At 40.4% G+C, this 20,230-nt stretch overlaps 1 protein-coding gene across 1 annotated transcript in view; it reads right to left on the bottom strand.

The window, feature by feature from the left end:
* Positions 1-510: 510 nt before the first annotated feature.
* Positions 511-20,230, bottom strand: part of LOC108531504 (KIF1-binding protein-like) — a 30,976-nt gene continuing 11,256 nt past the window's right edge. Inside the window, 9 exon segments of the mRNA XM_017875004.1 lie at positions 511-1,109; positions 1,112-1,183; positions 1,186-1,770; positions 1,773-1,941; positions 6,785-6,900; positions 8,864-8,948; positions 11,859-12,042; positions 12,646-12,725; positions 17,803-17,901. Of these exon segments, the coding sequence (XP_017730493.1) occupies positions 1,069-1,109; positions 1,112-1,183; positions 1,186-1,770; positions 1,773-1,941; positions 6,785-6,900; positions 8,864-8,948; positions 11,859-12,042; positions 12,646-12,725; positions 17,803-17,901 (1,431 nt within the window). The 3' untranslated portion in view covers positions 511-1,068.

The following is a 20,230-nucleotide window of genomic DNA, read 5'->3' as shown; positions in this document are numbered from 1 at the left end:
TCTGACGAGAAATCAGTCAGTAAGGTTTCCTGGGACACCGTAGTAGCTCAATAAATATTTACTAAGTGAATAATATTTTATTTTATTTTGAGACAGGGTCTTACTGTCACCCAGGCTGGAGTGTAGTGGCAATTATGGTTCACTACAGCCTTGGCCTCCTGGCTCAAGCAATCCTCCCACCTTAGCCTCCCAAGTAGCTGGGATTACAGACAGGTGGCACCATGCCCCAGCTAATTTTTGTATGTTTTGTAGAGATGGGGTCTCACTTTGTTGCCCAGGCTGGTCTCGAACTCCTGGCCTCAAGTGATCCTCCCACCTCGGCCTCCCAAAGTGCTGGGATTACAGGCATGAGCCACCACACTCAGCCATGAATGATATTTTAATGTTTTCTAACTATGCAATGTTATTGAAGAAATACTCTTCTCTAGCTTCAAATAAGCTAGTATCTTTGAGGTATCAAAAAACAAAACCAATGCTCACAAGAAAACAAAAGAGGAAATGGTAGTTTTTATTAGTGAAATAAGTCAGTTTATTTTATTTCCAACAAGGCCTTTTTCTCCTATAATTAAGACAAACCATTTTACACTTTATAATAACATAACTTAGTTTTTAGTATTTTCAAAAGGGAAAGATTTTGGGTGGGAGGAATTTAGGAAGTCAAATATTTTAGAAGGAGTAACTAGAGAAGTTACTTTCAATCTTAATATAGTAACAGGCTTGTCTACCAGGTACATTCCCCAGCATTTTTTCTTATAAGGAATCTATCAAGTACTAGCCAACAAATAATCTACATTTAGAAACTGAGGGTAGAAATGTCTATATTTAAATAGCAAACAAGCATCTAAAATACAAATCACATGTCTTTAACAAGGCAATTTACATAATTAGGTGTAAGTTTTTAATTAACTTTATGTTCCTTAGGATCCTAGCAAACACTCAGTTGACTGTATCTCAAGCTCAAACTGCACTCACCTGGCCATAAAGGTAAATATCACAATGGAATTGGGCCTGTTTGACTAGGGAAAAGATCACTTCAATATTGCACACTTCCTTTCTTTAAAACAAGGATTAAGTCAGGGCCACCTTGGTTCTGAATCTCTCCATTTTGTTGGGAGAAGACTAACCATCTCTTTACTAAGTTCTAGCTCAACTTCTATTTCTTGGGCAGCCTCAGGATGTTTTCACAGTAATCAACAATAAATTTGTAATGTTCCAATGATGTTGCCCAATTCTTCAACTCTTTCTTGGGATCTGCAGTAATGATTTTACCATAGAGACGGGCAACTCGAAACTTAGCTAACATGGCAGGGCGAAGAACATCTTCCCCTATATGCTCAGGGAATACTTTATTTGGGTCTCTCAGGGAGTCTAAGAAGAGCTGGTAGTACTTCAACGCTGACTTATTAAGATTATTTATTTTTTTTACAATGTGTGAATCGGGATCCCTTAGCCTGTCAGCAATGGCAACCTTCAAATCCATCATATCATAGTAAGCATGTGCAATTTCAAACTGGATCTGTCTGTTGACCAACAGGTAATACTGTGGATTCAGGTCTACAGTTAGGGGCTCTAGCATGGCTATTCTGCGTTTATGCATCTTGCACCATCTCTCCATGTCAGTTTCAAAGAATGCAAGCACCTTAAACAGAGCACTGTGGTCTTGGACAACTTCAATATGGTCAGTGACATAACCATCAGTCTGAAAGAACTCTTTTGCCTCAAAGACATAGTGCTGACCCAATAAGAAAAGTTCTCTGGCTTCTTCAAATCTAAAGGTCTCAAGTAGCTCACTTTCTCTTCTACTGCAGAGATGGCGTCACACAGCTCACCGGTTCCAAACTGCACAGCTTTTTTCCGAATGCTTTCCTCCTCATCTAGTTCTTTTTTCCTTAAAGCTTTAAGTTCAGACTGTTTATCAAGATCAAGCTCTCCTATGTTGTCCTGAAAGGAAAATAAATAAATTATGGTTAAGTAGGACACTCACCTCCTGCTGTTAAATAATATTAAAGCAAACTTCAGAGTTTTTTAGAAAAGTCTCTTACTTTCCAGCCTGGTTTAGAAGGGTATCATAGTCTTAAACACCTTTGAAAACTTCTTTCTTTCTTCCAGTTATATTAAAAACTCAAGAAATGTGAAAAAAAAAAAGGATTTAAATAGACAAGCTGCTTACATATCATTTATTCTGAGGAACTGAAATTCATTTACAGTTACTCCTTCCAATAATATAAATGCTACCTGTAAAAGTACTTTGAGAATTGTGAAACATTATATACATGTGATACATTACTCCCAGCACTTTGGAAGGCCAAGGCGGGTGGATCACGAGGTCAGGAGTTCAAGACCAGCCTGGCCAACACAGTGAAACCCTGTCTCTACTAAAAATACAAAAATTAACCAGGCATGGTGGCAGGGGCCTGTAATCCCAGTCACTCGGGAGACTGAGGCAGGAGAATCGCTTGAACCCAGGAGGCAGAGGTTGCAGTGAGTGGAGATCGTGCCACTGCACTCCAGCCTGGGTGACAGTGCAAGACTCCGTCTCAAGAAACAAACAAACAAACAGACTGTAATCTACATCACAAAAATATTTCACAAGGATGCCATTAAGATTAATGCTACCATGTTTATGCTATTAGTTATTTAGTGAAATATATCAGAGAGAAATGCTCTAGGTCTCTTAAAGATATCAAAATGAACAAAGTTAAATCTACCTTCCTAGTTAAAGTTTTCTCCTCTACCTCTTGGGGGTGGGGAATAACTAAGAATAACTAAGGTGGTTAAGAAATAAGAGTAAGCTCTTCATGGCCAATAAAATTAAATAACAGATCCCAAGGCCTTTTCTTCTTTTCACTTGACACTGTCTCACTAGTGATCTCTCCACAAACCCTTCAAGGTTTCCAAATGCTCAGAAGATGAAGACAACAATGCTTCAAAGCCTTGATTGCTCTAGCCCCTTTCTAACTCTAACTTTACCTTATATCACACTCCCTCTCCCTCAGCTCCAACCTCACAGCCTTTGCTCCATCCCTTCTGATGTTATCCTCCCTTACGCCACAGAACTTCTAAACATGCTGCTTCAGCTCCTTGGCATGGTGTGCCTTCTTTTCTTCAGGCTAGGTAACTCCTACTTACTCATCCCCAGAGCTTGCTTGTTATTTCCTCCTATTGTGCCTTCTCATACCACGTGTCTCTCCTTTGTGGAACTTAGCAAAATTGTACTTTTACATGAAGTCAAAGGCTAGGTTCATTTTTGTCCATCATAGTATCCTTGGCCAATGACTAGCACAGGTTTGGCATAAATACTTAATTAAATAAATATACGTATGTCTTAAAGCTTGAGCTGGGCCGGGCGCAGTGGGTCACGCCTGTAATCCCAGCACTTTGGGAGGCCGAGGTGGGTGGATCACAAGGTCAGGAGATCGAGACCATTCTGGCTAACATGGTGAAACCCCATCTCTACTAACAATACAAAAAAGATTAGCCGGGTGTGGTGGCAGGCGCCTGTAGTCCCAGCTAATCGGGAGGTTGAGGCAGGAGAATGGTGTGAACCTAGGAGGCGGAGCTTGCAGTGAGCCGAGATCGCGCCACTGCGATGCACTCCAGCCTGGGTGACAGAGCGAGACTCCGTCTTAAAAAAAAAAAAAGAAAGCTTGAACTAAAGGTCTTTCAGATAAATACACTAATAGAGGATGAAGTTAAGGTTAAAAAAGAAAGTCAGGGCTGAGCGCAGTGGCTTACACCTGTAATCCTAGCACTTTGAGAGGCTGACACGGGTGAATTGCTTGAGCTCAAGAGTTCAAGACCAGCCTGGGCAACACGGTAAAACATCGTCCTAACAAAAATACAAAGAATTAGCCGGGCACAGTGGCATACACCTGTGGGCCCAGTTACGTGGCAGGCTGACGTGGGAGGACTGCTTGAGCTGGGGAGGTGGAGGATGTAGTGAGTGGAGATCATGCCACTGCACGCCAGCCTGGGTGACAGAAACCCCATCTCAAAAAACAAAATTGGGTTTAAGGAAAATCTGAGTAATTTAGTAGCATGGCAAATATGTGAGTTTAAACTAACCAAGTGATGAAGTTCTAAGTTCCCAGACTAGAAACATCAACTGAATGAAAGGTAAGGGTCAAATCATAGTGCATTATGCTTGACACAATTACTTCAAATATAGATCATAAGTCTCTAAATCTTGTATACTTCCTTCCTTCCTGGGCTGCTTGTTTATTTACATGTTCTCTCTAGGATGCTTTCTTAAATTAGCCTACTGTTTTGCTCCAAGAGTCCCTGCAACGCTCCTTTTCCAGCTTTCCTTACCTGACCAGAAGCAACTTGACAGCTCTTCCTGGCTCCAAATTCTCTAGACATAAAGCCCATAGTTCTTCTCCCTACTTCCTGTCTTTCCTTAATATGCCTCCTCTTTACCCTCTAACCTCTAAAATGATCTTTATCTCTTCAAGACCTATGCTTCTGATGTGTTGGTTTGTTTAGTTTTCTTTCGTTTAGTAGTTTCACAAGGTTCTACATTATTTACCACTGATACAGTTTGGATTTGTGTCCCCAGCCAAATCTCACGTCAAACTGGAGGAGGGACCTGGTGGGAAGTGACTGGATCATTGGGGGCAGATTTCCTGCTTGCTGTTCTTGTGGTAGTGAGTGAGCTCTCTCACAAGATCTGATGGTTTTGAAGTGCGTAGCATATCCCCCTTTGCTCTCTCTCTCCTGCTCTGCCACGGTAAGACATGCTTGCTTCCCTTTCACCTTCTGCCATGACTCTAAGTTTCCTGAGGCCTCCCAGTCATGCTTCCTATTAAGCCTGAGGAACTGTAAGTCAATTAACCTCTTTTCTTCATAAATTACCCAGTCTCAGGTGGTTCTTTTTCTGTTTTTTCTGAGACAGGGTCTCACTCTGTTACCCAGGCTGTAGCGCAGTGGTGCAATGTTGGCTCACTGTAACCTCTGCCTCCCGGGCTCAAGTGATTCTCCTACCTCATCCTCCCCAGTAGCTGGGACTACAGGTGCACACCACCATGCTTGGCTAATTTTTTGTATTTTTGGTAGAGACAGGGTTTCAACATGTTGTCCAGGCTGGTCTCAAACTCATGGGCTCAAGTGATCCACCCACCTTGGCCTCCCAAAGTGCTGGGATTATAGGCATGAGGCGCTGCACCTAGCCTCAAGTAACTCTTTTTAGCAGTGTGAGAAAGGACTAATACAACCACTAAAGATTATTATACTTTTATCAAGCAGAGTCCCATGTAAAAAAAAAAAAATATCATACTTTAATATACACATATAAAAAACAAAAGCACAATGACTCCCCCAGGAAAGCTTCCTATGTATCTACAATTAGTATATTGCATCTAAATGATTAATTTTATTATTCTCCCTAGTGGTTAGAAACTAGGATTGGGTATAAATTAATAATGATGATGGTAGTTAACATTTATTAAGGACTTAGTATGTCTCAGGCACTTTTATATACTGGCCTTAATATATACTGATTGAACTCTCATAACAACATTATTAAGTATTATTATCTCCAACTTATTTGTGAGGAAATAGAGGCAAAAATATATTAAGTAAATTGCCACAAAGACATAGCTACGAAGCGGCAGAGCTGGAGTTCATACCTACCTAGTGTGTTTCCAGAGCCCATGCTCTTCACTGCCATCACTTCTGCTTCTATTTTTGAACTATTACATGAGCTATTTCTTAAAAGTCTACCCTTTTAGATTTTATCAAGTCCATGCTGTGTGTAAGATAACACTGAGAAGTATATAAAGATTAGTAAGGCCTTGGCCAGGTGTGGTGGCTCACACCTGTAATCCTAGCACTCTGGGAGGCCAAGATGGGTGGATCACTTGAGGTCAGGAGTTCAAGACCAGCTTGGCCAAGATGGTGAAACTCCGTCTCTACTAAAAAGTCAAAAATTAGCCAGGCAGGGTGGCAGGCACCTGTAATCCCAGCTACCTGGGAGGCTGAGGCAGGAGAATCCTTTGAACCCGGGACGCAGAGGTTGCAGCTGCGATCACACCACTGCACTCCAGCACTCCAGCCTGGGCAACACAGCAAAACTCCGTCTCAAAAAAAAAAAAAAGATTAGTTAGGCCAGGCACAGTGGCTCACACCTGTAATCCCAGCACTTTGGGAGGCAAAGGCAGGAGGATCACTTGAACCCAAGAGTTCAAGACCAGCCTTGGCAACATAGTGAGAGCCAGTATCTACAAAATAATTTAAAAATTAACTGGACATGGTGGCACATGCCTGTACTCCCAGGATGAGGTGGGATGATTGTGTGAGCTGGGGAGATCAAGGTTGCAGTGACCCATGACTATATTACCACACGCCAGCCTGGGCAACACAGCGAGAGCCTGTCTTTAAAAAAAAAAAAAAAAAAAAAAAAAAAAGAATATGACATAGTTCCCAGCTCTCAAGAAGCTTATAGTCTAACCAAAGAGAAGTCTTCAAGGAAGACATAGTATTTAAGATAGGCCTTGAATGATAAGTAAGATTTTATTTATTTATTTATTTATTTGAGATGGAGTCTTGCTCTGTTGCCCAGGCTGGAATGCAGTGGTCCAGTCTTGGCTCACTGCAGCCTCTGCCTCCTGGATTCAATCAATTTGATGAGTACGATTTAAAACCAAGAAAGAAATATTTATGAAAACATTCTACACGCCTTTCATATTAAACACAATGTGATCCCAATGAGCACAATCCCCACTATGAGTTTTTACTTACAATGTTCTCATTTAAGAAAGAAAAAGGCAACTTCTGACTGCATTACCTGCATGGAGAGTTGGGCATTCTGCATGAGAGTCAAACAGTATTTGATCCAGCACCTTGCTATTTCCCCCTTTCTTTGATGATAAAGCTCTGGCACCTCTCCTTCAGCTTCAGGAGCTAAAATATACATGTGATTTGTTTAAATTAATGATCACAACTGTAATTTTCATTGGGTACTGTAATTTTTTTATATCACTTTTTCCTGACTACAAAAGTAACAGATCTTTACTGAAGCAGGGGCTCGGGGAAAAGGGAAGAAAGATCCACCCCAAATCCTACTATCCAGAAGCACTCACTATTATTTTGCATATTTCTTTTCATACCACAAACACTTTACTCATATCATTATCGACTCTTAGCTTCATTTTTAAGTACACCATTATATACAATTAAATAGATATTACATTATTTAGCCATTCTTCTAATTCTAACCCGGAATTTGTTGTTTCCATATCTGTACTATCACAAAAACCTCTATGTCACACAACACATGGTTGTGGAGAACCTGGTGCTAAACTATTCAGATGACCTGCTTCTGGGTCAGAGTGTCATACACAGCAGGGCAGCTTTCTTGCTGCAATCTATTGAAAGTCAGCCCTCAACACAAAGGTTTAGAAAGTTTACACACACAGACACATTTTTTTACACTCGAAACATGAATATATTTGTGCAAAAATCTGCTTGGATTTTGGATTACTTCCTTAGGGCAGGTTCCTAGAAGTGGAATTTACTGAGTAAAAGAGTTTACACAATTTTAAATAATTCACAACATATAGCCAAATTATTTTCAACAAATACGCCAACCAACAATATATGAGAATGCTCAATAAGAACATTTTGAAAACACTGGACACTCTCATTTTTTCAGCTATTTTGAAGAGTAAAAAAAATCTCACAATATTATTTTAAATAAAATATAGTAATAATATCTCAGCAATTTAGTTTTATTCATTTTTTGAGACAAGTGCCTCTTAGACTTCAACTAATCTATAATTAATTCAATGTAGCTAATATATTAGGGGAGAAAGCAACTATTTACTTTGATAATGTACATTCCTTTAACTCTTAAGAGTCTCTGCACTTTTCAGATACACAATTAGAATGTCCATTTGTAAGGAAGACATGATGTTTCAAAATCTAAAACATCGTAAGAAGGTTGGAAACTGTTCAACTGTGAGTTATAAAATCAAACTATTTTAAAATAAACTATTTTAAAGAAAATGAAAACTTACTACATAACCTGTTAAATGGCTCAAAGATACATGTTAACTGTGATTTTCTAAGACTAAATGAAACACTATACTTAAAAAGATGGATATTTGGCTACATCGCTTATGCATGTAGTATTCCAACCAAAAATATATCATCTGAATCGTGGCATAAGGAAACATCACACAAACCCCAGTTGGCAGTAATTCTATGAAATAACTGGCCTATATTCTTCAAAAATGTTAAGCGATGAAAGGGAAAGAAAGGCTGAGGAACAATTCTGGATGAAAAATGCCTAGAGATGTGACAACTGAATGCAATATGCAATCTTGAACTGTATAATCCAGTACTGGCAAACAAATGTTAGAAGGAATATTATGGCAACAACTGATGAAACAGAAATATGCAGTGTAGACAAAAGAATTGTATCAATGTTACTTTTGTTTTTTAAATTTCTTTAAAAACACAGAGATAGGGTCTCACTATGTTGATCAGGTTGGTCTTGAACTCCTGGCCCCTCCCATCTTGGCCTCCCAAAATCTAGCATTACAGGCGTGGGCCATCGTGCCTAGCCAATGTTACATTTCTTGAATTTGATAAATGATCTATGATTATGTAAAAAGATATTCTTCTTGGGAAATACATATTGAAGTATGAAAGAGTAAAGGAGCCTTGTATGTAACCTTCTCTCCAGTGGTTCAGAGAGAAAAATAAAATTTGATTCCAAGCGAGGAAAATACTAAAAATCGGTGCATTTAGGAGAAGGGCATATGATAGCTCTTCTGATCTTGCAACTTTTCAAAAGTTTAAAATAATTTCAAAATAAAATACTTTTTTAAAAGCTATGTAAAACATGCAAAGGTAAACTTACTGTCTTCTGTGGCTGAGATCTTTCCAGTTTGACCAAAAATGACATTAGCAGCTGATAAACAGTGCCTGGCCTCCATAAAGCATAGCTATTGGGGAAATAAACAACAGTGAATGCTATCATACAGCTTTATTTGCAACTGATGCTTGCATAATTTCTTTTAATATGGGAAAAGGTATAAAATCAGATAAAAATACTACAAAGGAGGCCCTATAGAGTTGCAGATCATTCAGAAGGTATAAAAGACATATTATTGTATTATCTGGTTAAAATGTAACCTCAAAGGTTAAAATATTAATGCCCCCAAACTCTTAACAATAATCCACTCGGGCTGAAAGACAACTGCCAATTGAAAGTTAGCTCTCCTTATTTAATCAATAGATATACAGGAATGGCTGTCATCCTAGACTTAAACTGTCTCAAAAAGTCCTTTAGGTTCAGTCTAAAGAGCCAAACTCCCACACACAATAAATTCTTAGACTATTTACATTGTGTCAGGACTGAATTTTTTTTTCCTTACCAGATAGGGGTCTCACTCTAGCCCAAGGCTGGAGTGGAGTGGCACAATCATAGTTCGCTGCAGCCTCAACCTCCTGGGCGTAAGGGATCCTCCCACCTTTAGATTCCTGAGTAGCTGGACTATAGGCACATGCCACCAAGCCTAATTCTGGGGTTCCTCTATGTTGCCTAGACAAGTCTCCAACTCCTGGCCTCAAGCAATGCTCCCACCTTGGCCTCCCAGAGTGCTGGGGTTATAGATGTAAGCCACCTTGCCCAGTCTGAAGATTTAATTTTTATTAGGTTTATAGAGCCCTTTTACATCCTACTATACAAAGGCAATTAGGATAAATTTGGATAAGGAGAGACTCCTGTGTTCTAAAATCTTTAAAATTTACATACAATAAGGCTTCCCACCAAGTTTTAAAGTCAACAGATTTCTACAGATGAACTTTATGGAACTGCTTTACCAACACTCTTGAAGACTTCATAATTCATTTCTGGGCGTGGCAAACTTCTCAAACAATTAGAGAAGACCTCCTTATTAACAGAAACATTCTGTATTTGTCATGTAAAAGGACCACCCAGCAGAAGTTCAAAGTTAAAGTCCAACTTTTAGTTGGAAGCCACCCTCATTAAATAGAATGTCTACTTAATTATAGTAATACCTGAAAGGCTTTAAATGGTTGGCTATAACTTTAAAATCGCAGCATTAAATGTATCTTTCCATTATGGCAAATTCAGAAGCCATCTTGAGAATAGCTGGGCACGTCAAGTATTGGCCCAGCAACATCTATAGATAAAAATGTGTTAAATCTTAAAAGCCAAAAGAAAGTTAAGAGTTTATATAATGAAACTTTAATTATCTCTCTATAATCCAATCCCTTAACCATTATCATCATTTCAGCTTTGTCCAGATTGGCTCCCTGTGAGCAATCGCTGCTAGAACAGTGAGTATCTTATGCCCTCTAGGTGGCTGGTAAATGTGGGACTTTAGCAGCTGCCAGGTAGGGATTCACCACGTAGCAAAACCTCATCACTGGAATCAGATGAAGATGACAATGATATAAATGACAATTGCATTTTTAAAAACATGGTTCAAATCCCTCTTTTTGCAATACGACTTAGTTGGTTTTAACAAAAACTTAAAAAAGATTTTGGCAAAAAATAAAAGTGCAGGGTGTGGGAGGTCTCATGAAAATTACTGCATGCTCCACATAAGTAATGCTTAACAACTTTAAATTTTAAATCATACTTTAATATCTAGATATCTTAGTACTTCCAATATCCATGGAGTTTTAAGTATTAATTAAAGTCATAGTGAATACATAATTTTAAAGTTGCTAAACAAAATGAACAAGGGGCCTCCAACAGCTGTAAAAAAGATGTCACAAGCAGAGGCACTGGATAATACTTTGGATGAGGACAATGAAATGGATTCATGAGAATTAGTTAACTGAATGCTCTGATATATGCAGTAGTGTTACTTACACACTTGATCTTAGACCAAAGTCCTAGAAGCGATGCTGCAGTCACCACAGCCCTTTCTCTCCTGCTAATAGCTTTTCTGAATGAAATTCTGTGGGACAATACTTTAATCATTGGGCGCATTTACAGAACCAACGCTAAAGAAATGCTCAAAAAGGATAAAGGCCCAAGAATAAGGCAGCAGGTTACCAGAGAGACGAAAGAAGGAACTCTGATAAGCAGAGAATTACCAAAATTTCATAGAGGCTTGCGAATTAGGAATATAAATAAAAGTAATTTATATTGCCAAGATGTCTTATTAAGGATTAATAGGAAAATCTGGTTAGAAAAGGTGGTGTAAAATTATTTTAGCATTAAAAACTCTTAGGGATTAAAGGAATAAATGGGTCAATTAAGGGTACATCAACATGATGTGAGCAATGCTTTTTTAAATTTTTATGAGAAATTCTGATAAACAATTAAGAAACTCAAAAACATTGTCCCTGTTTAACAATCCAAAAGAAGTATGTCATAAAGACCTAGAACTTTGGAACTCAGCAGACATATTTCCAACATTAAAAAATTATTACAGAGTTAATTCTGAAAAATAACTGAAATGCATCACATGCTTTTATCAAAGCCCACATTTAACAGTCAACTTCCTCAGTCAAATTCTCAGAGTTATGAGATTACCATTACATAAAGATATATCTACAAGATAAAATCTGCAATTTAAGGTAATACCTCACTAAAATGAGTTGAGATAGTGTGCCTATGTTAAAAAAAAAAGAACTGGTCTTAGGTAACATGAAAACAATGATAAAACTCAGTATTTTAAAACTTAAAATAATTCATACAACAAAAGCTACAAAATTTTAGTACACGGGCAAACTGAGCTGCATTTTCGGGTCCAGTTGCAAATCATAAAATACAAGCTACCTGTTTTTAAAAGATGGTATTTTCAAGGTACTACTGGTTCTATTTTTATACTCACTATTGGTACTCTGTTAGAAAACTACTTCAAGATGCTTACCTTATTGATGTAAAACTGTGACAAGGTAGCAGCATTGATAGCCCACTCTATAGGATGGTAGGCATTATGTTCAAGCTGGCGTTTTAGTGTACTATGGCAATAGTGAGCAGCCTTCTCAAACATTTCCAGATGCTGGTAGACTTGAGCTAGGTAATATAGGTTATGAGTATAAACCTTTTCAAATCTGTAAAGAAAAAATAAGCCAATATTTGTGTAATGGTTTACTTTTTTTTTTCTGAGACAGAGTCTCACTCTGTTGCCCAGGCTGGAGTACAGTGGCGCACTCTCGGCTCACTGCAACCTCCGCCTCCTGGGTTCAAGCAATTCTCCTGCCTCAGCCTCTCGAGTAGCTGAAACTACAAACGCCTGCCACCGTGCCTGGCTAATTTTTGTATTTTTGGTTGAGACGGGGTTTCACCATAATAGTCAGGCCAGTCTCGAACTCCTGACCTTGTGATCCACCTGCCTCAGCCTCCCAAAGTGCTGGGATTACAGGCGTGAGCCACTGTGTCCAGCCCATGGTTTACGTTTTATAAGTAAATTTCATACATATTTATTTTGATCCTCCCACCAACCCTTTGAGTTGGATTTGCTTATTGTATCTATTTGACAGATAAGGAAACTGAGTCTCAGGTTTGAACAAGGTCACATAACATGTAAGCGGTACATGGAGGTTTTACTCATGTCAGAATCCCCATTCTGTAACCTTTGTAAGTGCCTTTTTGAATAATCACTTATCTATGCTATGTGGAAATATTTGCAAGGGCTGATTTCTACACCTACTCACCTTTTTGATCTCTCTTGTTCAGTAAGTTTCTCTTCTTCAGGAAGAAAACGCTCAGTAGGATCAAGAGGAGGACACCCAACCTACAATTAAGAAAAACAAAAGCTCTTTAAAGTTTTAAACTGTAAACACCAAGTGCCCTCTTCTGGAGGACCTGGAGAAATCAACTTTTACAAGCCAAATACATTTCATTTTTTCCTAGTTCATTTTCCTGTTACTCAAGAAGTAATTTTCCGTTTTTTAAATTTGTATTTATTTATTCAGACAGGGTTTCTGTCACCAGGCTGGAGTGGAGTGGCACAATCTTGGCTCACTGTAACCTCCGTCTCCCGATCCTCCCACCTCAAGCAATCCTCCTACCTCAGCCTCCTGAGTAGCTGGAACTACAGGTGTGCACCACCAGGCCTGGCTAATTTTTGTATTTTTTTGTAGACACAGGGTTTCGCTATGTTGCCCAGACTGGTCTTGAACTCCTGGGCTCAAGCAATCCACCTGCCTTGGCCTCCCAAAGTGCTAGGATTATAGGCGTGAGCCAAGTAATTTTCTTAACCATAAAATCTGAGTCAAACAAATAAAAGATATCCTGTAAGTTCACATTTGACAAAATTTTACTGTTGTTGCAGTTAAACTGCAAACATGCAAAAAATTCACCAATTTGCTTTTAGATATATATAATTCTTTAGGTATTTTGTTTTTTCTTTTTTTAAATTCTTATTTATTTATTTAGAGATGGGGGTCTTGCTCTGTTGCCCAGGCTGGTCTTGAACTCCTAGCCTCCCGTGATCCTCCTGCCTCAGCCTCCCAACGTACTGAAACTACAGGCATAAGCCACTGTGCCCAGCCTCTTTAAGTTTTTTTTTTCTTTTTTTTGGAGATGGAGTCTCGCTCTTTCACCAGGCTGGAGGACAGTGGTGCCATCCCGGCTCACTACAACCTCTGCCTTCCAGGTTCAAGCGATTCTCCTGCCTTAACCTCCTGAGTAGCTGGGATTTCAGACATGTGCCACCACCCCCAGCTAATTTTTGTATTTTTAGTAGAGACAGGGTTTCTCCATGTTGGCCAGGATGGTCTTGATCTCTTGATCTGCCTGCCTCGGCCTCCCAAAGTGCTGGAATTACAGGTGTGAGCCACCGTGCCTGACCCCTCTTTAAGTATGTCAAATTGCAATTTTGTCTGGTAAAAGGGCTCTGTTAAAAACCTGCATAAGCAAAACAAATAAGAAAAATGTATATGTTTCTAGAGTAGTAGTATTCTAAACTGACCACTAATAAAAATCAAATGAGAGATTTTAATATTTATTCTGATATTTTTTTCTCAAGGAAATAAGAAAAGTGTATTACCCCCTTTCAATACAGGGACATTAAAACCAGATTCCATTATTTATTGCCTTGGGCAAGTCACTTGATCTCTTGTGTTTCTGTTTTTTCGTCTATAAAATAAGGGTAATAACAGTATCTATCTCATGAGGATTAAGTGAGTTAATATTTATAAATCACTTACAACCCCCTCTTACGTCTTCCAAAAGAGCAGAACTACCTAACCTCTGCCTCATTCTACTTCTATGAGGATAGTCCCATCTAGAAGCATAGTCTTGCTTTCAACTGAATTTATTAAACTCAAAAGGAACAACGCTTCCCATAAAATATGATTTTACATTCTGGATGTGAACACTAAAAGCATCACAACTTGGGCTCCCAGGATTCACAGAAAGTAAAAACAACTAAGACAGGAAGCAAGGCCCAAGGCAAACCCAATAGATAAGTAATTCTTCAGAGAACTCAACAATGCCGAGGGCTGCTTACCAAGCATACCCCTGTCTAGATGAGGGGAATTAATCAATATATTATTTTATGTACATACTTCACTGTTATGGCTTTCAGACTTCATAAGTAATATTAACAGTCAAATCAGTATCTTCTTTTAACTGAAATAGAGGTACAACTAAGCATAAGGAATTTCACTATATGTATTATGTTTCCATATAAATACTATTTTTATGAAATACTATTGATGCTTAGTAACTTTTTTTTTTTCTTTGAAAAGACGGGTTCTTGCTTTGTTGCTCATGTTGGTCTTGAACTCTTGGCATCAAGCAATCTTCCCACCTCAGCCTCCCAAAGTGCGGGATTATAAGTATAAGTCACCGCACTCAGCTTTTACATTTTATTTATTTTTGAGACAGGGTCTCGTTTGGTTGCCTGGGCTGGAGTGCAGTGGCAGGATCCCAGCTCATTGCAGCTTTGACCTCTTGGACTGACCTCCTGGACTCAAGCCATCCTCCCACCTCAGCCCCCCAAGTGGCTGGGACCACAAGCACACACCACCACACCCAGCTAATTTTTTTTTAGTTTTTATAGAGACAAGAGTATCACTGTGTGGCCCAGGCTAATCTTTAACTTCTAGGTCAAGCAATCCACCCACCTCGGCCTCCCAAAGTGCTGGGATTAAAGGCGTGAGCCACGTGCCCGGCCTCAGCCTTTACATTTTAAATTAACAATTTCACATACAAGACTGTGAGCCTAAAAGCAAGAAAGGGGAGACTAACATCTCTATTTGGCCTTGTGGCACTCTGCTCTTGTTAGTACTTCAGGAAGAAAGTTAAAATGCCAAAGTATGAGGCTGGGCATGGTGGCTTATGCCTGTAATCCCAGCACTTTGGGAGACTGAGGTGGGCGGATCACTTGAGTTCAGGAGTTCAAGACCAGCCTGGCAACACAGTGAAACTTGGTCTCCAAAAAAATAAAAAATTAGCCGGGAATGGTGGCGGGCACCTATAATCCCAACTACTTGGGAGGCTAAGGCAGGAAAATTACTTGAACTCAGGAGGTGGAGGTTGTAGTGAGCCGAGATCACACCACTGCACTCCAGCCTGGGCAACCGAGCGAGACTCCGTATCAAAAAGAAAAAAATAAATAAAGACAGAATCTTACTCTGTCACCCCGGCTGGAGTACAGTGGTTCGATGATAGCTCACTGCAACCGCAAACTCCTGGGCTCAGGTGACCCTCCTGCCTCAATCTCCCAACTAGTTAAAACTACAGGTGTGTGCTACCACACCTGACAAATTTTTTAATTTTTTGTAGTGACGAGGCCTTGCTGTGCTGCCCAGGCTGGTCTCAAACTTTTGGGCTCAAGTGATCCTCCAGACTCAGCCTCCCAAAGTGCTGGGATTACAGGCATACCGAGCTTCTTATATCCTTTTGTAGTTAAGCATTCTGATGCCTGAATTTAGCAAACATAATTTTGTTTGTTTAGTCTCTTTTATGTGATATCTAATGTTATTTCAAGTTTTTTAATGTTATAAAAGCACTTTATTAATAGATTTTTTTTTTTTTGAGACAGGGTCTCACTGTCGACCAGGCCGGAGCACAGTGGTGTGATCTCGGCTCACCGCAGCCTCTGCCTCCCAGGTTCAAGCGATTCTCCTGCCTCAGTCTCCGGAGTAGCTGGGACTATAGGAGTGTGCCACCACACCTGCTGTTTTGTATTTTTAGTAGAGATGGGGTTTCACCATGTTGCCCAAGCTGGTCTTGAACTCCTGACCTCAAGTCATCCACCTGCCTCGGCCTCCCAAAATGCTGGGATTACAGGCATGAGCCACCATGCCCAGCCGTATTAATGGATTTTTAAAGCAGATAGCTGTGACAAATAGTAATCCATAAGAAAATATTGTGCCTGATAATTTCCCTTTCATATTAAAACAAGTTTATTAAGGAAACAGATGGTAACACAGTGGCTTGTCACCTTTGCAGGCCGTGACCCTAAAGTGAGAGTCTTCAGTGTTGGCTCCCCAGAGCCCTAGAAGTTCTACAGCATCTCTTTTGTACTACTGCAGTGGGGAGGAGGAAGAATCTGTAGTGGATTGGGCTCTGGGTCCTTCTAACCTGCTTAACCAGAGTAACTCAATCAATTTTTATATGTTGCATTTTCAGAAGGGTTTCATGGGCTTAAAAAAAAAATCATTGAAAAACCATTGCCCTGAAGCAGTGGTTCTCAAAGTACAGTATAGTACTTAGACCAGCAGCACAAGCATCACCCAGGCAGGACCTTGTTCAAAATGCAAATTCCGGCTGGGCGCAGTGGCTCACGCCTGTAATCCCAGCACTTTGGGAGGCCGAGGTGGGTGGATCACAAGGTCAGGAGATCGAGACCATCCTGGCTAACAGGGTGAAACCCCGTCTCTACTAAAAATACAAAAAATTAGCCGGGTGTGGTGGCGGGCGCCTGTAGTCCCAGCTACTCAGGAGGCTGAGGCAGGAGAATGGCGTGAACCTGGGAGGCAGAGCTTGCAGTGAGCCGAGATCCTGCCACTGCACTCCAGCCTGGGTGACAGAGCGAGACTCCATGTCAAAAAAAAAAAAAAGGCCGGGTGCGGTGGCTCAAGCCTGTGATCCCAGCACTTTGGGAGGCCGAGACGGGCAGATCACAAGGTCAGGAGATCGAGACCATCCTGGCTGACACGGTGAAACTCCGTCTCTACTAAAAGATACAAAAAACTAGCCGGGCGAGGTGGCGGGCACCTGTGGTCCCAGCTACTCGGGAGGCTGAGGCAGGAGAATGGCGTAAACCCGGAAGGCAGAGCTTGCAGTGAGCTGAGATCCGGCCACAGCACTCCAGCCTGGGCGACAGAGCGAGACTCCATCTCAAAAAAAAAACAAACAAAAAGCAAATTCCTAGGCCCCACCCCAGAACTATTAAATCAGAGCCTGGATGCCCAGTCTGCTCTGCTTTCACGAGCTCTCCAGATTTTGATGGGTGCTAACATTTGAGAACCATTGCTTCAAAGATTTCAGATGTTTTGTTAAAGTAGTTCTTGTTTCCTTCAAGTAATGCTATTTTCATGGAAAACCAAAATAAAATATTTAAATTATAAATACAAAAACATGCAAATAGTATTTTAGGATAACATTAGAATAATATTTCCTTTATAATGGTATTTAGACTAGGTTGCCATTATGTCCTATCCAAGAATTATTTTTTTAAAATCCTGAAGTCTTTAATATGCAATAATTTCAGCTATTAGGTGACTTCCCAGATAGCTCTATAGAGAAGTTCCTGGGCACAGTGAAGAGTCACACCAATATTACGAATGAGGGATTCTTACTATCAATTCTTGACTAGTTTCAATCAAAACTTAAAAATTAACTGACATGTAACATACCTCTTTCATATACTGAGTATATAGTGCTTCTGATGACTCTAGGTAAGCCTGTGCAGTTTCAATTTCTTCTCTTTCAGACCACAAGATACCCAGGTTATTCTGGAAAATAAAGAAAAAGAGAAACAAACAATGATATAAGACCTCCAATTAAAGTAAATTTCATAGTTTTAAAGTCAATACTTACCAACCAAATAGTGGAGTTGGATTACCAATTAATTATTCACAATGATATTGACCTTATGTAGTGCAGCAGGTAGCTGCTAAAATCATCCCCCAATGATCTCTGCTTCGGGATATTCATGCTCTTACGTAATCTCTTCCCCTTGAGTACAGGCTGGTTTTAGTGATGTGCTTCTAACAACTAGACTATCACAGAAGTGATGGAAAGTCATTTCCAAGATTAGTTAACAAAACCCTTGGTTTCCATTTTGGGTGCTATCTATTGCCTGCTTTTTTTTTTTTTTTTTGAGACAGAGTCTCGCTCTGTTGCCCAGGATGGAGTGCAATGGCGCAGTCTTGGCTCACTGCAAGCTCTGCCTCCCGGGTTACTGCCATTCTCCTGCCTCAGTCTCCTGAGTAGCTGGGACTACGGGTGCCCGCCACTACACCTGGCTAATTTTTTGTGTTTTTAGTAGAGACGGGGTCTCACCGTGTTAGCCAGGATGGTCTCGATCTCCTGACCCCTTGTGATTCACCCGCCTTGGCCTCCCAAAGTGCTGGGATTACAGGCATGAGCCACTGCGTCCAGCCAACTGACTGCTGCTTCTTAAGGAAACCAACTGCCATGTTGTGAGCCACCCTATGGAGAGGCCCATATGGAAAGGAAATGAGAGAGGTCAACAGTCTGAGGCCCTCCATCAAAAAGCCTGTGAGGAACTGAATCCTGCCAACAACCATGTGAGTAAGTTGGAAATGGATCCTCTTGGCATCCCAGCCTTCAAGTATTACTGCGAGCCCCAGCAGGTCAACAATATGATGTCGGCCTTTGAGTAAGGGGCAATCAGCTAAGCCATGATGAGATTTCTGAGATAATAGACCAAGATGGATCAGAAACATATAATGCTTTCAAAATACTATCCAGAGACCTTTTTTAAAAAAAGAAATAGGCTGGGTGTGGTGGCTCACACCTGTAATTCTAGCACTTTGGGAGGCCGAGGCAGGCAGATCACTTGAGGCGAGAAGTTCAAGCCCAGCCTGGCCAAAATGGCGAAACCCCATCTCTACTAAAAACACAAAAATTAGCCAGGAGTGGTAGCATGCGCCTGTAATCTCAGCTGCTTGGGAGGCTGAGGCACGAGAACTGCTTCAACCTGGGAGGTAGAGGCTGCAGTGAGCCGAGATCGCACCACTGCACTCCTGCCTGGGCGATGGAGCAAGACTCTGTCTCAAAAACAAAACAAAAACCAAAAAATTATATATATGGGCCCAGCACAGTGGCTCACACCTGTAATCCCAGCACTTTGGGAGGCCGAGGTAGGCAGATCACTTCAGGTCAGGAGTTCGAGATCAGCCTGGCCAACATGGCAAAACCCCATCTCTACTGAAAAAAAAAAAAAAATTAGCCGAGTGTGGTGGCAGATGCCTGTAATCCCAACTACCTGGGAGGCTGAGGTAGAAGAATGGCTTGAACCCAGGAGGTGGAGGTTACAGTGAGCCAAGATCATGCCACTGCACTCTAGCCTGGGCTACAGAGTGAGACTCTGTCTCAAAAAAAAAAAAAAAAAAAAAAAAAAAAAAATATATTGGGGGAGTTAGTCTACCTCACTTCCCTTGGAATAGTCAGTCCTTAAGGCACAAGGATACTTCTGAGGCTGGCCTTCTACCATCTTTTGCCACTCCCCTAGGGAAGGAACAGGTTAAGGAAACAGAGTTTTTAATGCAGAAATTCTTAACCCCAAGTCTAAGGACCCCTAAGGCATCCATAAAGAGAATTCAGAGTCCACGAATTTGAAAAGGGAGAAAAAAAATACAAATTTCTTTTCACTAATCTCCTATTAAAATATAGCATTTCTTTTCATTATAAACACAGGAAACAAATTGTAGCAGTATTATAGGACCTGGGACTTTGTGAACAATAGAAATGAAAAAAAAACCTATTATGCTAGTTTGCAGATATCTCAAAATATCATTTATGCTCATCATTACTTTAAAATCATCAAAGACATTAGATACATTATATAATGTGTTAATAAAGAAGTATATATATTACTATATCACACATTTTGTTTTAAAAATCTTTTGGGCTGGGTGCAGTGACTCACGCCTATAATCCCAGCACTTTGGGAGGCCGAGGCAGGTAGATCACAAGGTCAGGAGTTCAAGACCAGCCTGACAGGGCCAGGCGCGGTGGCTCAAGCCTGTAATCCCAGCACTTTGGGAGGCCGAGACGGGCGGATCACAAGGTCAGGAGATCGAGACCATCCTGGCT

This window comes from Rhinopithecus bieti, unplaced genomic scaffold (genome assembly GCF_001698545.2).
Source record: "Rhinopithecus bieti isolate Rb0 unplaced genomic scaffold, ASM169854v2 scaffold_9670, whole genome shotgun sequence".
Taxonomy (NCBI): Eukaryota; Metazoa; Chordata; class Mammalia; order Primates; family Cercopithecidae; genus Rhinopithecus; species Rhinopithecus bieti.
The sequence above is the reverse complement of the archived record's forward strand: the minus strand, read 5'-3'. Positions and strand labels throughout refer to the sequence as shown.